Source organism: Elephantulus edwardii, unplaced genomic scaffold (genome assembly GCF_000299155.1).
Source record: "Elephantulus edwardii isolate Elephantulus edwardi_28Jun2011 unplaced genomic scaffold, EleEdw1.0 scaffold00268, whole genome shotgun sequence".
Lineage (NCBI taxonomy): Eukaryota > Metazoa > Chordata > Mammalia > Macroscelidea > Macroscelididae > Elephantulus > Elephantulus edwardii.
The window spans coordinates 1,813,612-1,833,392 of NW_006400018.1; the positions used below are offsets into that span (position 1 = coordinate 1,813,612).

The window sequence follows — 19,781 nt, forward strand, 5'->3', positions numbered from 1 at the left end:
GCTTCCCTTTTTACCCTACTGGAGAAGTTTTTGGATGTGCATAGGGATTTGAGTCTTAGAAGATCCCATTCATCTATGTTATCTTCTCCTGGTTGTAGGTCATCTTAATATTTTAACACTATTTTAGTAGATCTCCTCAGCTTGACTTTGGACAACAGTGTACCAGGTTATAGGCTCCACAGTATCTGAAAACATGATTTTGATTCCATACCTCTGGAATATAGCTGCCACATGGTTATAGCTGTCACTTCAGCCTTGCCTGTTGTATCCTGTGTCTGGGAGCTCGTTCCTCTTGCTTTGTGTCCTTTGCATTTTCCTTTCAGTCTAATTCCTTTACTGCCTCTGCTCATCTTTGGCCTTCTCCATCCATCCATTAGGGGATTACAGTGACGCGATTGAGACGCTGCTCACGGCCATTGCTGTTATCAAACAGTCCCGGGTCGCCAATGATGAGCGTTGCCGCGTCCTCATCTCCTCTCTTAAGGACTGTCTTCATGGCATTGAAGCCAAGTCCTACAGCGTGGGCGCCAGCGGGAGCTCCTCCAGGTGAGTTGACGATGGTGTTGTGGGCCTGCAGGCCGGGGCAGGGCTCCTGCAAGGAGCTGGGTTGGACGCACGGAGGCCAAGATAGCTGGCGAGGACCTGGCTGGGATAGCAGCGACTTCTGCCTGTAGGAAATGAACCCAAACACTTTGATTCATAAATGTTGTCTTGTCAGGAGTCTGTGTTGGCTGGGGCTGTGAGCTCACTTTGGGTGCACAGTCTGCTCTGGATAGTTAACGTGGGCTTTGGAGTCACACAGGCTTGGATTTGAACCCATTTTGCTGCTGCTGATTTCTATGAGCTTGAAGAAGTCACGGAACTTTCCAGGCCTCGTTCTTTCACCTACTTCTAAAAAGGACAGTTGTTAGGTGCCTTAGAGTTGAGTGTGACTTCATAGTGACCCAACAGATCTGAATCCTTTCAGATTCTGACACATTGTGTACATGGCAGCAGTCACTGTGTCAGTCCACCTGGTTGAGGGTCTTCCTCTCTTTTGCTGACCCTCCACATTTCCAAGCATGATGTCCCTCTCCAAGGAGATTAGTAGTAGTATTTTTATTAACCTGCTGTAAATAAAGAACATGTGAGAGAACACTTAGGAAGCTCATAGCACACTGCCTGAGCCATAAGATTGCAGATTGTTAATATTTCCCCAAAAAAGACTAGACCTCAAGGGCTGACAGTGAACAGGCCTGTGACAGAGTAATAAAACAGTGGTTTAGAGAAGATCAGCAGTAGCTCAGCCCAGCTGTCTGGGGAAGAAAATGGTGTTTGCCCTGTGAGTGAGGCTGAGGGTCTTCCTAACAGGAAGAGACACCGGTCCCGGGAGAGATCACCCAGCCGTTCCCGGGAGAGCAGCAGGAGGCACCGGGACCTGCTTCACAACGAAGACCGGCATGATGACTATTTCCCAGAAAGGAACCGGGAGCACGAGCGACACCGGGACAGAGAGCGGGACCGGCACCACTGAGCAGGTAGACACCCCTCTGCAGGCTCGGGGGCGTTCATCTCAGAAACAAACGTGATGGAGAAGCTTGCGTGCTTGCTTTCTTGTGTACTCTGGGGTCGGAACCAGCCCATAGCTGACCCTCCCCAGTTTTTCAGAGGTGGTTAATTACACAGGAGGAGATTGCCCATCCGAGGAGCTGATAGATTCAAACTGCTTGCCTTTGGGATTGTTGCTCAGCCTCTTACCAAGGGGCCACCAGAGCTAACTTCTGCTGATTTATGGATATACTGTTAACACTGTTAATGAACTTGAGACTGAGCTGTGTTTGCTGTTTCAGGCCTGCCTGAGCCTGGTTTCTGACTGATACCATGATGGAATGGTCAAAAGCGTGGAGTCAAGAGGCTTAGTCCAAATATAACAGGGTTCAAATTATAGCTTCACTTTTTTTTTAATTATTAAATTTTATTAATTTTAATGAACATTTACAGAGATTTTGGGTTTCTGTTTATTCATTGTTGCACTGCTTCGCCACTTTTTAAGCCAGTATTACCTTCTCTTTCTCATTAGTTAATGAAGATAAGAAAGGCAGCCGTTTAATTGAACTGCCCAGTATTCAGTAGTGAGATAATCCATGAAGAATCACAAGTACTCATGGTTCCAAAATTTACACACACTGAATTCCCTGAGAGTGTTAGACAGTCTTGTAACAGGATTTCATTACTGTATTTTAATCCTAACTTAGCACATTCCTCACATTCTCATACAAAGAATGCTCCATCCCTTCTGCAGTTGCTAAGTTGTGACTTAAGTGATTTGGAGGTAGTTTGTGGAGCTCATTCATGCAGAGAGCTTGGTTTTACAAACTGCACGGTGATCCTTCTGCTAGAAAAGAATAGGATTTCCATTATGTGGACAGGTAGTCCTTGAGAGTGAAAGGGGTGGTCTGCCCTCCATCAGACAATCCTTCGGGGGTGAAAGCTGGTTGACCACTGTGCTGCTGCTGCATCTCATGCGTTACTGCCTCATATGCAGCCACAAAGCTGTAAGGATTGGTCTACCGGTCCTCCTGCTGTTTTCCCTCCTGTTGTGCTCAAAAGTTGTTCTCACTCCATTCCTGTACATTTGATCCAGAATGGACCTAACACTTTCAAAACTTGATCCTGACCAGAGATTCAGAAGCACTAATTAAGAAAACACTGTGGACTCTGATTTATCCTTATAGAAAATGGGACCGTTGTCCTACTGCTTAAGTATTAGGAGAAGTCAATGAGACTGCGTCCAAAATGGACCCTGAGCATCCAAACGGAGGTTCCTCGGTGCCGTTTCAGCATGTGGACAGGTCAGGCAGCACGTGGCTGGTTTTGTAATGTTACGTTTTGTTTTGAGTGTCTTCTCCAGCATATGTTCTCCAGAGGCCTCTTTCTAGAATCGTGTGTAGAAAGGTGGAGTGTTGATGTAGGCTGTGCCATCGTGGGCATTACGAGAAATTCTTAACCTATGTCTAAGTCCCCCTTCCCTCCTGACTGTTCATTCTGTGTACGACAACGTCACAGTAAAACTGACCAGACCACCAGTGGCAGGTAGATTACAGCATCAGAATGAGGACTGGCTGTACGAGTGGAGTTGAGACGAGTGACTTGGGAAAACACTTCTTAACTGTGTCTCTAGGTTTTTTTGGTGGTGACTACTGATAATTTAACTTCTAAGCTCTACCTTCTTTTCTGGCCAGTCCAACTCTTCTTGGTGTTCATATGCTTCTTGGGCCCTCACCCATTGCTGCCATCTCGGGAAGAACTTGTAAAATCATGTAAAGTTGGAGCTGCACTGCAATCCCAGAGGTGCTTGGTTCAAATCCACCAGATGCTTTGTTGGAGAAGAACAATCTCCTCCTGTATCAGTCAAATCCGATTTGACGGTACATGCACACAAAAATAATAATTTTTAAAAAAGTAGTGCAGTCTAAGATCGGTCTTTGGCAGTTCATGTATGTTTGGAATTAATTTGAGCCAGGACCTCTTAAAAGGGACAAAAACACCAGCATTTCCTGTGTACATGAATACTCACTGCTAGCCCCTTGGGTGTTAGGGGTTAATGGATTTAGCTATGCTTTCTTACCATTGTACCTCCTGTTTCCAGAGTCTTTAAAACCAGACCAAAAATAAGTCAGAACAGTTATTGAACCATACTTAAACTTACATGTTCACTTGTAGCAACTTTTTTTCAAAGTTAATAATTTTCAGGGAGCTCTGGTGGCCTAGTGGCAAGAAACTGCACAGCAATCCCAGAGGCACGTGGTTCGAATCCACCAGACACTCTGCTGGAGGAGGGACAATCTCCTCCTGTACCAGTCAGATCCGATTTGACAGTACACATACAAAAAATAATAAAATTTTTTAAAAAGACCTTGAAAATTAATGATTTTTTTATTTTTCCACCCAAAGTCTCCTTTTCAGTCACATTGAGAAAGCAGTGTGTGTTCTCCAGCGCTCAAAGCAAGACACTTGCTGCTTTTTCTCTCTGTCCAAGGAATTGTTTTCTCAAAACATCCCAAACCATCTTGCTTTTACTTTTTTTTTTTTTTACATTTAATATCTTCAGGGTTAACAACTTCTTTTGGGAGAATGTTATTTTGGTGGGGTGTTTTTTGGGGTGTGTGTGTGTGTGTGTTTGTACTGTCAAATTGGATCTGACTGGCACAGGAGGAGATTGTTCCTCCTTTTCTAGCAGAGCACTTGGTGGATTTGAACCACATACCTCTGGGATTGCAATACAGCTTCTTTGCTGGGCCACCAGAGCTCACCTTGCTTGTTGCTTTTTGTCCAAGGCTTGCATTTTCTCTGCCTCTCTTTATCCCCTACATTTTGTTACTTTAGAAAATGACCATACATTTTCTATAGGCTGGTCTTAAGAGACGGTAAACTGTAATTTATGTTCCTCTCCTTTCTTTTGGTATTCTCCTTGCAGGAGTCTGGTTGGAAGCCAGTGTTTTTTAAAATGGACTTGCATCTCCTCACCTTGATCAGGACTAAAGGACGGAGGCCGCTCTGCCCCTTCCCCTTCTTCCAAGCCCCCAACTCCCTGCAGACGCCCAGGGAACACCCTCTGCCCACAGGATTGAAGATTGCTTGGCAGTCCTCCCAACCCCATGCCTCCTGTTTACCAGAGGAAAGAACCTGCAGACTGTGTGGTTGGGAAGAGTGCAGGCAGGAAGAGAGGACATGTCGGGCCCTTGGTCTCCATAGAGAATGGTGCTTTGTCCAAGGCAATGTCAAGTTTCTGATTCTCCAGGAACAGTTCAGTGGTGAGGTTGATGGAAGACTTCTTGCCCAGAGAAAATAGGTCCTCTGTGTGGGATCTAGGAGTGTGACTGGGTGTGCCAAAAGCTCCCCAGAGCCCAGCCCTCAGCACTAGAGACCCTGCCGTCAGCACTAGATTTGATTGGGGCCAAGAGGGTCCAAACCCCCTGCTAACACTCCACTTCCTTGTTTAACTCTTTACCTTCCCAGCCCTTTGAGGGACCATGAGAACAGAAATTATCTTAGGGAAACCTATTTCTCTTCTTGCTTTTCCCTCTCATGCATTGATGGTTTATTTCCCTGACCTCCCAGAGGGCTGAACTCTCCCCTCCCAGCCGCCTCCACGCACTTGCCACTCCTGATCAGAGAAGGCGGCCGGGTTGCTTCTTGCTGAGGAGCCTGGCACAGCCCCTCCCACCTGGCTGCTTAGTGCTTGGTCGCCTCTGGCAATACCCAGCTCTACTAGGCATTCCTCTTCCCTGGGACTTTTCCATGTCACCCCCGAAAGGCTGCTGCTCCCTTGTTTTAAAGGAAGCTACTGCCATTGGGAGGTAGGAACACTCGGACCTCAGCATTGAGTACTCTAGAGTCGAGCTGTCCTCGGAGTGGGAAGCGAGGCAGCTGGCAGGATGGGCTCCTCCCATAGGCTTTTCTTGTCCGGGTTGAGGTAAGCATGGGCTTGCCTCCCCTGGGTGCATATCTTTACTCGTGAATAACCTGGCATCAGGAGGTGAAGCAGGTCAAGTCACAGATTGGATGTCTGGCCACCTTTTGACTTAATAGCTCCCCTTACTCTGCTTGGAGATACTTCCTGCCTCTGCTGAGGAGCGTGGAAGAAGTGGCACCTGACTTGAATGAACTCCGTTTAAGAACCACTGCTCTAGGGGCTGTTTTCTGCACAGGCAAATGGATTGCTTTTAGCTCAGTCTTAGATTGTGATGTGGTTGCTGCTGAAGGAGGCGGCAGCACGGGGCTTGAGGGGCCTGCCTGGGGTTGCTGCTGTCGCACGCCTCTCTGGGCACATGACATCCAGCATGAGGTGGGACGTGGATGAGAGGTTGAGGGGCCTGGAGTGACTCTTGTGGCTCAGGGAGACTGGATTTGAGCCCTTCCTCTGTTCCCAGCATGTTTTCCACAGTGGATCACAAGGGAGACCCCATCTGCCCCAGAGCTGGAGAGGTACATGCCCTTGGAACAGAGGCTACAGGGTGGCTTTCCCCCTGATCCTCATCCCTGTCATCCCCAGTTTCGGAGCACAGCATCCTGCCCACCTGGCCAAGTGTGAAGTGTGCTAATCCTTGAGAGCAGCTTGGGTGTCTTTTTAAATGTAGAGAAAACCACAGAAAGTGACAGTTTAAGGAAAACAAATATATAGATACAGAAAAGCCGTTTACCTGGAGAATTTCTCTTCCCATTTATGTTTTGTTTTGTTTTTACTCATGACACAGTTTTTAGTTTTATTTCCTAAATAGCTAAAGGAAAAAAACCAAACCACCCCAACCCTCAAAACAGGCCACGGCCCCGTCCCCCTGTTGTTGGTGATTTGTCTTTCTGATAGGTTGGAAATTGTGTAATAAACTTGATGACGCTGTCAATCTTTTATACTGCATTGTATTTTTTTCCCCTTTTGTAACTATTTTAAAATAATAAATGGGGTGTGAGTTATTTTATGGATTCTGCATTGAATAGATTTGTTGAGGTGAGTCTGAAATTGACTCGGTAACAAGGGGTTTGGCTTTGTGGTTTACGGGGCAAGGGCTGATGGAGAAGATGCAAAGTGGTAAAACCCCACATTCTGGAATTGCACGTCGGGTGGTGGCTGTCACCTGTCGAAAGCGTACCTAGAGGTCATCTAAACAGCTTGGTTGGAAAAACTTCCCTTTACCCTTCATATTCCATGAACCACCAAGAGAACAAAGAGTCTTTTCCCAGGAGGGTGAAACCAAGTTGCTCATTGGAAGTAAAGGAGTCTGAAGCTCCGTCTCACACACTTTGGACATGTCATAAGGAGGGACCAGTCCTTGGAGAAGGACATAATACTTGGAAAGGTGGAGGGACAGCACAGGAAAGGAAAACCTTGATGAGATGAATTGACACAGTAATTGGGGTAACGGGGGTAGGTGTGTCAGAGGCCATGAGACCAGCTCAGGATAGAGCAGGGTTCAGAGTTCCAAGTCCCTCGACAGCACTTACAACATATGCTTGGAGAGGTGGAGAATCAGTGTTCCCAGGTGATGGTGTCAGTCCACTTTTGCATCCTGGGGGTCCCTGGCCGGCCACTGAGGGTGCCAGCTGGCCTTGCCTGTACACTGTAGTCTCAACGGCCTGGACCCCTTGCTACCATGGAGACCAGTTCCTTACATTGCGGCACCAGGGCTCCAGGCCTTGCTACCACTGTGCTCGGACCCTTAACTTCTGTGCTGAACACCATTGGACACTTTACCACAGGACCATGGTATGGATTAAAGACTGCCTGGCACGAGAGGAATACAGGCAGTCCCCGAATTCAGATGACTGCATTCCATTGACTCCAGTGTAAATCAACAAAAGAAGTTAACTTGTTTTTTCATTGTTGCCTGCTGGTACAGGGGTTAAATGTTGGGCCACTCTCCGAAAGGTAAACAGTTTGAATCTACCAGGCTCCTCCTCAGAGAAAGACATTAGACTGTCCTGTACAATTCCTGGAACTCAAATGCCTAAGTTGGAGGCTACCTGTCCTGCTGGCCTACAAATCCCCACCTCTCAAGACATTCCTTTGAGCTGAAAGGCCAGTAGTTGAAACACACCAGCTGCTCTGCCGGACAAAGGTGTGGCTGTCAGCTCCTGTAGTTTTAAACTTGGAAACCCTGTAGTGCAGCCCCACTTCCTCCTGCAGGGCCTCTGCAGTCAAGAGCCAACTCCAGGGCAGTAAATTTGGGTCTGGTTATTTGTGGGTGTGGTCCTGTTAGCATGTTTTCCTTTATGTCAGTGAAGTAATAGGGAGTATGGTGCTTAATTACTTTGTGTTAGATAAAGCTGACTGATGGAAGGACACAATGGAGGGAATGATAACATCTGCAGGCCAGCATGCACCAAGGACTCCTGCACTTACTAAAGCCCCATCTGACTCCCTCTAAAACTACACCCTAAATTTCCACTTGAACCCTGGAAGGCTGCGTCCTCCACTGCCCTCTGTTTTATGATGTTCTACTCCCTGGTCTAACTGCAAGCACAAAGGTGGCTCCAGCAATCAAGGAATGGACAATTTAGAGCGCCCCCAACCCCTAGACAAAGCATGAAGCTTACAGAACCACAGAGCAAATGAAAGACTCCTGCCCTGATCATACTCTAAATTCCAACTATTCATCCTCAGCGGAACCTGTTAAGAAATGGATCTTTATCCAGATGAGGCACCAAAGACATGGTTTCTAGCTCCAGCTGAGATGTGGCTCCTGCAGAAGGACTGTGGTAACTTCTCCAGAATCTCACCCCACCTTTCAAGCTCCAGCTGGTCCATCTGCGTTGTAGGAAGGTGACGTGTGGCTGAGCCCCTAGAAGAGGAGGGCCATGGGGAATGGGTCCTCTCCTGTTAGGTGATTTCATCAAAGTGAAAACTAGAGAGAGATACCACGTAAAGAAGATCCTTCATGAAAAGTATGTCCTCACCCTTTCATGCTAACTTGAAATTTTAAAAGAAATATTTATAAATAAGGGAGCTCAAAATTAATAAAAAAAAAATAGCTCTGGTGGCCTACTGGCAAGAAGCTACACTGCAATCCCAAAGGTACATGGTTTGAATCCACCAGATGCTCTGCTGGTGAAGGAGGGGCAATCTCCTGTACCAGTAAGATCCGATTTGATAGTACACACACACACAAAATAATAAAAAAAAGAAATATAACCAAAACCAATCAAAGGCTTGGTGTAGAGTATGCTTCCAATTACATGTGTAATGCTGTGACAAGGGGCTGTATCTGCAGAGACAGGAGAGAAACTAATGAATTTGGGGAGAGGCCGATGTAACACAGGACAAGAGACCTGAAAACAGGCTGTATCAGGTCAGGCTGCAGCCTGGAGAAAAGCTTCCCTCTTCACAGTCCATACGTTCTTACCAATCACAGCCCAGGAAACTACCCTTGTGGGTTGGAGGAAATTGTAGACTAGGACAGGAAAGGGCTGAAACCCCTACAACAGAAAATAAGTATTTATTATAAAATAATGTTTGTTTCATGATTACAGTAGAAAAATAATACTATCAACTACTAAAAGTTCAGGAGCTTGATCGCTGAAGAGTGCAGTGAGAGGCCTTTGCCTCCCCCGGGAGCCCTTGTGGAACAGGCGAGCATGGCATGGCCAGCGAGTCGTGGTTCTGCTGGAAGCCTGGAGCCCAGGGAGTTCACTCAAGATGCTCTGGCCACAGTGAATGAGAGCTGGAAGGGGCCAGCGGCTGGTTCCGGGAGGAGATGGGGCGGGGTCACTCTGCCCTTCTCATCCTGGAGTGCAGGGGAGGCTGCTGAGGTGCTGACTGGGAAGACGGTGCCCTGTGACCTTAGGCTCAGGCTGCTGCCCACATGTCTATGTTGAGGAGAAGCTGCAGCCTTTCCCTGAAATGCCGACTCACCAGTCTCCACTGATAGGACTCAAGTTCCACAAGGATGTGTGGTGTCGGCCGACCAGGGGCACTGCTGTCATTTCTCAACTTCAAATCTTGTCCATACTGATGACAGAAAAGGAGAAACACAATATTAGAGAACAGTAAATGAGTGTAATTGCCATGTTCTAAATCCTTTGGTTCGCCCAAGAACCTCTTCCCTAAGCAGATCACTGTCTTATGGTGAGAAAGGCAGTCCCATGGACATCCTTCTGCCCTGTAAATGCCTTCCAGACCCACCAGGCTTCAGAAATATGATGGTGCCCTCTCTGAAATGGGGACGGAACCCAGCCCTCGGCAGCAGTACCTGGAGAAAGCACACAGGGTGAGCACCTCAAGCAGCAGCTCGGAGCCACAGAAGCAGAGCGAGATGCTGTTCAGGATGGCCTCCAGGCGGAGCACATAGGTCTGCAGCAGGAGGTAGTAGGAGGCCATCACGGCAGACGGGAAGGTCAAGGCCACACTAATGGCAAGTGGCATCTTTCTCTGGCAGAGGTTGCCCTTTGAACCTGTCAGACATAGCCCATAGAGTTATCTCCAGCTGGCCTGCTTTGCCTGACCTGACAGGAAAGGTGAGTTGGGGGTGATGGACTGATTGGAAAGGCAAAGAAGGGTCCTGAATGGGGATGGGATGTGGAGACAGGACGGTACGGGGCCCACTGCACAGAACTGGAAGCTCTGGGGGGGTTACAGGAGGCAGTCATGCCCTCCAAGGGTCCTGCTTCTAGTCTGGCTCCCTCTCAAGAGCAGTGAGATCTTTATTTAGGAATAAATAATATTCTCAATGATAAAGATTTGTAATTATTATCTTAGAAAGCAGAGATCATGACTCCATTCCCTGGAGGCTGCCAGTTACGGAAGAACTATTGTTCATTCTTAGAAATTGTTTTATATGCTATGCTCATATATTTCTATTATAAAATTCAATCATACCCTACATTGTTTTCCAACTTCATTTATTCCCATTTAACTAAGTTGGACATCTTTCTGCACGTGTAATTAGCTCATTCTTTCTTAATGGCTATGCATGCCATTCCACTAACAGCACACTTGATATTGATAGATGTTTACATTGTTCCTAATGTTTTCATGTTACAAAATACAGGGCAATGAGCACCTTCACAGGAGAAAATGTTGTTATTATTCAATTAAAAAACCTTAAAATTGTTAGATCCAAGAATATGTATTTTACATGTTAATAACTACTACAAAAAAGTTTATTAAATTATATTCTCACAAGAATGTATAAAAATACTTGTTCCCCACACTCTAGCACTGGGTGGTGGGTGTCACGTACCACTGAGTCAAAACACTGCTGACCTTCCAGCAGGTTTTCAGAGGCTGTAAATCACATGGGAGGAAACTGCCCACCTTTCTCCCATGGAGTAGCTGGTGGATTCGAACAGCACGCCTTAGAGTTGACAGTGCAACTTCTTAACACTAGGCCACCAGGACTCCCTAATACTGGGTAGTAAAAATCTTTTACATCTTTGCCAATTAGTTGGGTGGGAAATGCTACTTTGTTTCAATTTGTTTTGAACCGGTGCCTCTGGGTATCCTGCTATGTGTCTGTCATTCACAGTTATTACTGTCTAGTGTGCCTATTTCTGAAGGGCACTCTGACAGCCTTGTTGTTTGGTATGGTGACTTGGAACCGACTCATAGCTGACCCTCCGGCAAGTTTTCAGAGGCAGTAAATAGGAAAAGACTGACCATGTCTCTCCGGTGGAGCATCTGGTGGATTCGAACCATGTGCCTTTTTGGGTTGGCAGCATAGTTCCTTACTGCTAGGCCACCAGAGTTCCCTCTGACCCACTGGAGGGTCAGGTATTATTTCATTCTGAGTTGCTGGTACACAACAATAGCAGCATTCTTATTGGAAGGGCCTGTTTACCAATTACTGAAATGAAGTCGTCGTCTCATAGTCATTTGTAGGAGCATTCATTACCCTTTGTATTAAGTGTCATGGTAATGTTTTCTCAGTTTACGCTTCAAGACTGCTTTCCAGGGATGAGTTCATAATTTGGCTACACTGTCCACCATCAGCGGCCACACTTGGAGGCTACCATGCTTGAAGCAGAAGGTCAGTAAAGGAGGGAGAGCCTCCACGAGATGGACTGAGGCAGAGGCTGCAACGGGCTCCCGGTGGGAACGGCACAGGACCACGCGGGGCTTTCTTCTGCCGGACACCCCACATTGCTGTGAGTCAGAACAGGCTCGACGGCACCTAACAACAAGGGATTTGCTCTGCATTTCCAGAGATAGAAGCCTTGTCCTAAAAGGGATCCTTATTCAGAAACTACTTGGGATTCATCTATGAAGACATTATAGTCTTCACTCTGAGCATGGTGTTACAACTGAATCCAACCTCCCAATGTCAATCATTAAAAGGAGCCTGGCTGTAAGGGGTGAATTACAGACTATCTCACTGTACCGCTTACTCTCACCCTTATAGAGCAAAACAGGCAGATTGTGACACACAATGAGGCAGCTAGAAATGTCCACGTGAGTAACAGGATATCCCACCAGATCCAGTGCCTGACTGGGAGCCTAGGTTAGGTACCTTTCCTTGTTAATCAAGTTACAGAATCCTTGCAGAAGGAATGGAAATGTTCTCTGGACAACACTCACCAAAAAACAGCCGGATGACGTCAATTCCTAGATAAAGGAGCAGCATCACCACATCCAGTACTAGGTTGGCTGCTGGATACGGCAGCAGGATACCTGCCAATGGGAAAGCCAGCTGACGAACAATACCTACCAGCACCTGCGAGAGCATCATACGCTTGGAAACAAAGAGGACACGAGTCTTCTCAGCTTTCCGTGAACTAGTTAGTGCACTGCAGTGTATGTTAACTCACGTGGGTCTGCAAAAGGAGGCTCAGTATTATGAGATTTTATTCCTCATTCCAGAAGTCTGTGGAGAATGCCTTTTCCAAAATAACCCGACATGCACGGGTCTACAGCTGAGGAATCGTTTTAAAGTCACCAATGCTCTCAGCAGGGAGGTGAAGGGCAAGGGTCAGAATGGAGAAGGCTGTGATTCCCAAGCTCAAGCGATTCTTATCCAGGGGCTTCGTAGGGGCTCATTCACCGGGGAGCCAAGGTGCTAGGCAGTGCTGCTGGGTGTGAGGTCCAAAGCAATGACAAGCAGCTTGCAGGTTACCAGTGGAGGTGGCTCTGGGCTGGGCTGGGAGGACAAGAGCCCAGTCTTACCTTTATACAGAAACACGAAGAGTTCCGACAGGAAATAGGTAGCGCAATACCACCCGTTCAGAAAGAACAGGATTTCCAGAGTCGTGGAGGACAAACGTTTACCTGAAAGATGAACAAAGAGAAGGATGGGCGGGGAGCTGCTCCCCCCTGTCCCTTACACGGCTCGGTGTCAACTGGGAAGGACTATCAGGATCCCTTCTGCTTGGGGACAAGAAGGCAACAGGGGTGCGTTTGAAGCGCACTTCCTCCCCGAATCCTCACGACTCTGGCTTCGAGGATGAAAATCAGGAGGAAACTCCGAAGACGTTAAAGCTAAAGGCGCCTCCAAGCCCTAACCCTGTAACTCTTCGGGAGGAGCAGGCAGCACTGGCCTGCGGGGGTCACAGGAACTACTGAGCGAGCCCCGCGCGCCCCAGCCAAGGAGCCTGGGTTGTCTGCGAGCTGCAACTCGGGGGGCTGCGGCGGCGAAACCCCGCTTTGGGCGTGAAGAGCGCGGGCTCTCCGACTCCAGAGCCGAGGGTGGAGGAGGAGGTCCGGGACACGCGGGGAGAGCGGGGGCTCGGCACCGACGGGGACCCGCGACTCACACACCTCGGGGACCTCACCTCGCGGAGCCATCTTCAGTTCCCATGGAAACTGCGTCCGCGGCTGGTGCGCCGCCCGGGGCCGCGGGGCGGGGCCGGAAGTGAGGGGCGGGGCGGCCTGGCGGCCCTTCTGTCCGCCCGCCGCACTCTATGGTTGCTGGGGGCGGGGCCGCGGGCCGCGCATGCGCCAGATGCATCACGTGGGGCTAACGGGCCCTGAGTTCATCTTCAGTGTCACGTGCAGCGGCCGTGACCCCCTGCGAAGCCGTCATCTGTAGGGCTGAGGAACAAGGGCAGCTCTGGCCTCCTCTTCTCAAGGCGCAGTGCACTGGGCAGAAGGGGCCAGTTGTAACAGCGTGGCCCTAACCTAACTCCCAGCGACCGCGGTGAGTTGTCCAAACACTGCAAATCACCCGCAAAGCCTAAACGATTAACTGTCAGGCCCTTCACAGGCGAAGTTCGAGGTCCGCTCTACAGTAAGTCCGAAGCACAGACTTCACAGAGCAACTCCGGTGCAGTAAACCAAACTGCAGTGCCCGACGTGGGCGGACGCACAGTGCGACCCCACAGGATGGAGTACAGCTGCCAGTCTTGACCGGAGCGCCTGGTGGGCTCGCACTGTCTACCTTTTGGTCACCAGCCCAACACAACCGCATGTGCCATCAGGGCTGCATGATGATGTTGTCTGCACGCAGGCTGACCTTACAGTGACCATCATCCAGAGTGCAAGCTTAACAAGAAACCCCTCAACATCTTTTCCTCAGAACAAGCTTTCTGTTAGCCGAACACCTAACTCACCACCCCACCAGGGTTCCTTAGCGTGGGGCACGACCGCTGGATTACACATTTTGCCAAGCAACTTTGTATCACGTTTCTACTCTTGACTCTGGGCTTGCCACATCCAGGGAGGTTAAAAGAGAGAGAGGTTTGAAAGGGGCTGCACATTGAGACTCTGCTGCCTTTGCTCCTCGGTGAAGCCTGGTCAGGCCAGTCAGGAGGAGGCGGAGCCGTGTGGCCAGCACTGAGGAACAGTCACTCCAGCTGAGACCATCCCAGGTTGGCCAACAGTCCAGTAATCACTGGCCATGAGGGAGCCGGACCAGCTCCTGGGACCCACTGCTGCCCATGAGCAAACCCAACTGGAATCACCCAAACTCTGCCCAGATTAGCTGAACCCCAGAGACTCAAGAAACAAACGTTTCCTCGTGCATCCTGCTGATTCTTGGTGGTCTTTTACACGTTGTTGTTGGATGCCATTGAGCTGACTAGAACTCGTAACAGAGACCTTGCCCTATCCTGTGCCATCCTCACCATCTGACATTCTCCAGCTCAGTTATAATCACTGCCAATCCATCTTGTTGAGGGTCTTCCTCTCTTTCCCTGACCCTCTACCTTTCCAAGGATAATGACCTTTTCCAAAGACCCCTCTTAACAATCAGCCCAATGTACTGAGACGTAGTTTAACCATTCTTGCCTCTAAGGACAACTGGGTGCACTTCTGCAAGCCACAGCTGTTCATTCTCTTAGCAGTCCATGCAGCACTCAGTTCTCCAACTCCACAGCTCTAAGACATCAATTAGGCGGGCAATAAACACAGACACCAGGAGATGTGAATTTTAAAATTTCTCTTGACAAAGGCACATGTTCACTCTTCTGCTGTCAGGTATCGCTTCTGATAGGGAGAGTCTGAACCAAGCACAGAAGGCTAGGGCTTCAGGGGTGGAGGCAGGCTGTCGGGTTACATCTTGAATGACTCAAAATACCTGGCCCTTCCAATATGGTGCACTAAGTACCTGACTTGAGGCACAGTCGGCCTGCTAGGTCAGGTAGATGTGCATGCTGGGATTTGGCACACTGACAGATTCACCATTTAGGAAAAAGATTTCATTTATTTTTCTATTTAAAAACTGATGGGGGAAGGGTAAAAAAAAAATCTCAGTGTCTAAGGTGTGGCCTGGCCAGCCAGTCAGGGGCACAGAAATGTCATTATTTGCCCCCTCAGTCCCTAGTGTGGTGCCAGGTGGGTGCTGGAAGGTTCTCCGTACCAGACGAAAGGAAAAGAGCCCAGTGCTCTTGGTAAGAAGAGGCCAGAGAAGCAAATGGCTGATGGAACAGACTGAGCGAGAAAGTCAGGGAGAGAACAGAGGCAGGAGGGAGGATGGGAACTGAAGTGAGTCTCTGGACAGGGGACCACTGCAGTGTGCAGAGAGAGGCTCTCCCTTCTCAGATGCCGGCACAGTGGCTGAGCCTGGCCTGGTTCCTGCTTGCCTGGGGCCAATCCCCGCTTCAGAGCTGCACCTGGGGCTCTCCACAGAAAGGAGAAGCATCCATCAGTGAGACAAGAGGCGGTCACCTTCGCACCTGCAGGAACTCCTTGCGCAGCCAGAGAGAGTCCTGGTAGAAGCGAGGGTCCCCCAGCCTCACAGCCGTCCGCTTGTAGAAATAGCAGTACAGCACTGCTGCTGCGGGTGACATGTAGACAAGAAGCCTCAGGGGACGCCCGTCACCGCCCACTGTCTCCCAGCAAGGCCGGGGTGGGGCGCAGTCACCTCCCTACTGGAGGCATCAGCTGACAGAGCTGTTAGAACCATCTGCCAGCTGTGACAAGTGGGGTCATGGTTAGGCCTGAGGCTGGTGAGGTGCTTACCTAGTCTCTGAAATACAAACAGTGTTTGAAGTCCATCTGTCCACACGAACAGGTTGGAGTTTTTCCAGCGTAAGTTCTGAAGGAGACACAAGGGGACAGGGAACATCAGTGGCCACATACGGCCTGAGCATCTGAGCATCTTCAGTTGTATGCTGCTCGGCTGAAAACCATGTTAACCTTATCCTCTTTTCTCTAAGTGCAAGGAGTGTTTCTCACAGGAGATCTAAGCTTCCGTTTATGCTCTGAAGGGAAGGGCCTTTTAACCCTGAGGGAGAATGTCTGGACTAAGCAGTTTATCCCTGCCATTTGATAACCTGTGTCAAGGAGAAGTGATTCTCAGGAGTTCAGCCTTGAAAATCTTAGGCTCAGCTCCTGCCAGAGAGAGGCTCTCAAGGTCTAATCAGATTACCAGCTTCATGGCACAAAGCCAGGACCTGCTCTGGCTCCAGGACCCAAAGCCGAGGCGAGGCTCTCCAGGCAGCACCCCGAGGCTTCACTGCTGCCCTGCTTCCTTCCTGCCGGCACTCCTCCCCAGTGGGGTCAGAGGGCAGCCTAACAAGGCTCAGACTGAGAAGGTGGCTTCTGAAGTGGAGTGACTAGGCTTCACAGCTCTGAACTTTAAGGTGTTCTAACAAAATGAGTCCATGGGGAACAAAGAAGACCCAAAGAGATAGAAGAATTGGTGAAGCAGAAGAAATCTGAAGCCATGAAAAGTGGCTGAGTCAGACCACAGGCTGCCTGGTCCTCCCAGTGTAAGTGATGGGGAGGACGCAGAGGGCAGGAAGCTCCAGGAGGCAAGGGGTCCTCAGGCCTGGCTGGTTCCCAGCAAACATCCCCTGCCGAGGGCACCAGTCACAGGACACTGATGCCTACGACCCTGATTTAACATCCACTTCTAACAGCTAATGAAGGAGATTCATCTTCCAGTTTACACTCTGGTATGGACAGACAGTGACAAACGCTGCCAGAGTGCTCCTGAGAAGCAGGGATGGCAAGACTCCATCCCACACATTTTGAACCTGTTATCAGGAGGGGCCCGTGCGGAAGACCCACCCCGAGGTGGACTGGACAGTGACTACAAGCACGGATTACACACGCACAGCAGTAGCTGTGAGGACGCACAGAACGGTGCAGGGTTTGGTTCTGCCGCACACAGGGTCCCTATCACTTGGAGCTGACCTGATGGTACCCAACAACAGGGTCAACAGTAGGCGGAGTGTTCCAGCAATTTCCTCCATTCCTGGAGGTGGCTGTCCTTCAACACATGACGTTGGGCACACAAGGTGTCTCATGCAAGCTTCCTGTAGCCCAGCTCTGACCCTGGGTCCATCCATTTCACTTTTCCTGTCCAGTTCAAACTCAGAAAACTCACTGCTGTCAAGTAGGTTCCGGCTCATTCTAAGCCTCCATTGGGTTTCCAGTGCTCTAACTGACCAGGGTCAGAGAATGCCCCTTTGTCTCCCATGGAGCTCCTGGTAGACTGGAACCACCGGAGATATGCAGCCTTTGGGGAGGTGTGCAATACCCTGTGGGTCTTGCCATCAGAACTCCCTTTCCAGGATTCAGTGAGAGGATGGGGTACAACTTGTCTCATGGGATGCTTTCTGTTATGCTGGGTCCCCAGAGGAAAAGGGTTCAGAGCTGCACGCTTACCATGATCCAGACATGAAAAGAGATGCTGAGGGCCAGGTACACAGCCGTCAGGGTGATGGTCCCCTTGAACTTATGGAACAGGAGATTGACCAGGCCAGCCTGGAAGACGAAGGTGTTGAAGAACATGAGGAAGATGATGATGATGTTGAAGAGGATTGCAATGTCCTGGATGCTGCAGACATATAAAACCAGAGCCAATTAGAGGCCTCCAGGTGAACCCAGGCTGGCCCCAAATCCCAGGACCAACAGAAAGTCTGTCTTTCCCTTGTAATAGCATCATTTCATCTTCCCTGGAGACATCGTGGGCTATGGTACCCAAAGACATCAAACTACAATTAACTACTTGCTAGCGCAGCCACTGAACTCAGTCCACAAACAAGGCTTTGTCGCTCTGACGCTCTCATGTCAACATACCCGCCAGGTACTGCTGAGAAGCTAGTTTTCTCCCTAGATCTGGAAGCAAATGCCAAGCTTGTCACACAATCTGTTACACAATGCCTTTCCCCCATCTCTGCATGGCTGGCTCCTGAATGCCATTCAAGTTTCCGTTCAACCTCCTCAAAGAGGCGTTCATTTAATACTACCTAACGCCCCCTGCACCTCCCTACTCAGGCTCTTTGCACCCACTGTATAACCTCAGTCACGCCTAAAAGTTAACATAATTTCGTCTGTGTCCACAGTCTCTCTTCACCAGAATGTAAACTCCACAAGGCTGGAATCTGTCCGATTTACGGTGCAAGCAGGACAGGGCTGGGCAGACCAGAGTGCACTTGCTCAGTAATGGAGAGCAGTCTGAGCCTCAGCTTTCAGTTCAGAAGGTGCAGCCTCTCAATCTAGAAATCACGGTGGGGGCTAAAGGCCAACCGTTTCCGCCTTACAGGATTCATCTGTGGGATTCAACCACGACGGCCCTTTTTTTAGCCTGTCATTTGGTAATCCTCTTTCATGGCAATGAACGATAATACTCCTAACTCACAGATGGGGAAAAATGACAGCGTCAGCAGTCTGTCCCTCATTTCCTATGTGAACCGTTGCCCTCATCCCCAGGCCCTGTTGACAGGATACAGAAATAGGGGCTGTGACCATGTCTGTGCACTGTTGAGGGTCCAGAATCATGTTCCACTTTATTATCCCCAATATGTCTGTAAATCCCTTTCAAATGCAAAATCACTGGTTCAGGGACCTCGGGAAATAGTCTCAGGAATGCTGAAGTCAAACAGCATAAAACAGTTCACAAAGACAAAGTCCTGTCCCCTGCATTAGACAGGAGTGACTGTGACCTCAAAAAGCTTTCTGCCTAACGTGCAACTATTGTTTTCTCTGAAACCAAGATGAGTGAAGAAAACCAAAGATGCACAAAACAATCGGCCCAAGAGGCCCGTGGCCCATGAGATCCTCAAGCTCCATGACCCTGAGGCCAGAAGAACAAGAGGGTGTCCAGCTACCACTGTGGGTCTATGAAAGGGGTCACAAGAAAGAGTCCTGGGTAGAGTAGAGGGAACTGTGAACAAAACGGAAAATCATAAAAAAGTCCAGGTTGGCTGCTTTGATGGCCACTAGTAGAACCCCTAAATCCTGACTGTCAGGCCCTTACGCTGTCTGGGTTCAGCTTTCCACCCCCACCCGCTGAACTCACATGAAGAGCACCAGCTGGATGACAGGAGCCATCCGGAGGAGCTCTGAGAAGGAGTTGACAAAGAGGTCATATGACAGCAGCAGGAACTGCAGCGACAGCACCAAGCTGTAGTTACTGGTCTGCAGCATCTTTGGTCTGCGCCGCTAGGCTTACAAGGGTGCATTCCACAGCTTTCCAGAAAACAGATCCTGGCTCTCTCCTGGGCCCTGATGAAGAAGTGTTTAGTCCCTCCAGAGAAGAACTGTTTTTCTTGCTCTCAGGAAAGGGCCTGTTGGGGCAATATGAAAGGAGAAGTTAGAAATACATCACGACAGTAAACCCTGGAAACCTACAACATGCATGGAACGTATCAGTAAACAAAATCAAGAACCACAACAAAACTCAACACACATTCCTATGAACTCTGACCAGCAAACCTTTTTCCATGCTTGGAACATTTTTAAACACTTTAAAGCTCTGAAATTCAAAGAAATCCAGCAGAATGACAGAAGAAAGTAACCAAGTGGGCAGATAATGAAAATATTCATAAAAATAGCAGCAAACCCTCACACAGCACATATACAAGGGACTCTTTTAAACTTGAGCATTATCTAAGCCTGACAATAACCCCATAAAGTAGCAGTTACG

General features: G+C 49.0%; 3 protein-coding genes across 3 annotated transcripts in view; 1 reads left to right on the forward strand and 2 right to left on the reverse strand.

Annotated features, from left to right (window-relative positions):
• Window positions 1–1,513, forward strand: part of CPSF7 (cleavage and polyadenylation specific factor 7, 59kDa) — a 13,350-nt gene extending 11,837 nt beyond the window's left edge. The window contains exons 7-8 of the mRNA XM_006899884.1: window positions 378–546; window positions 1,351–1,513. Coding sequence (XP_006899946.1) covers window positions 378–546; window positions 1,351–1,513 — 332 coding nt within the window. The remainder of the gene's footprint in view (window positions 1–377; window positions 547–1,350) is intronic.
• A 6,623-nt stretch (window positions 1,514–8,136) lies between these two features.
• Window positions 8,137–13,933, reverse strand: TMEM216 (transmembrane protein 216). The gene is made up of 7 exons (XM_006899885.1): window positions 13,925–13,933; window positions 13,240–13,366; window positions 12,635–12,736; window positions 12,050–12,142; window positions 9,726–9,927; window positions 8,262–8,318; window positions 8,137–8,146 (listed from the first exon to the last, which is right to left on the reverse strand). The coding sequence occupies exons 1-7, from the start codon at window positions 13,931–13,933 to the stop codon at window positions 8,137–8,139; spliced, it is 600 nt and encodes a 199-aa protein (XP_006899947.1).
• Window positions 13,934–15,567: 1,634 nt separating this feature from the next.
• Window positions 15,568–19,282, reverse strand: TMEM138 (transmembrane protein 138). The gene is made up of 4 exons (XM_006899839.1): window positions 19,155–19,282; window positions 17,519–17,690; window positions 15,866–15,941; window positions 15,568–15,680 (listed from the first exon to the last, which is right to left on the reverse strand). Exons 1-4 carry the CDS (start codon window positions 19,280–19,282, stop codon window positions 15,568–15,570), a joined length of 489 nt encoding a protein of 162 aa, XP_006899901.1.
• Between the last annotated feature and the right edge of the window lie 499 nt (window positions 19,283–19,781).

Excerpts from the sequence above, each read along its gene's own strand:
- TMEM216 (XM_006899885.1), bottom strand. Across the intron at positions 12,737-13,239 it reads ACTGAAGATGGCTCCGCGAG|GTAAACGTTTGTCCTCCACG; the intron begins GTGAGGTCCCCG and ends TTCATCTTTCAG. Across the intron at positions 8,319-9,725 it reads ACCCTGTGTGCTTTCTCCAG|GGGCTCAGCCACACGTCACC; the intron begins GTACTGCTGCCG and ends CTCCTCTTCTAG.
- TMEM138 (XM_006899839.1), bottom strand. The coding sequence starts at position 19,282 with ATGCTGCAGACCAGTAACTACAGCTTGGTGCTGTCGCTGCAGTTCCTG. Across the intron at positions 15,942-17,518 it reads CTTTTCATGTCTGGATCATG|AACTTACGCTGGAAAAACTC; the intron begins GTAAGCGTGCAG and ends TGTCTCCTTCAG. Across the intron at positions 15,681-15,865 it reads GTTTGTATTTCAGAGACTAG|CAGCAGTGCTGTACTGCTAT; the intron begins GTAAGCACCTCA and ends TGTCACCCGCAG.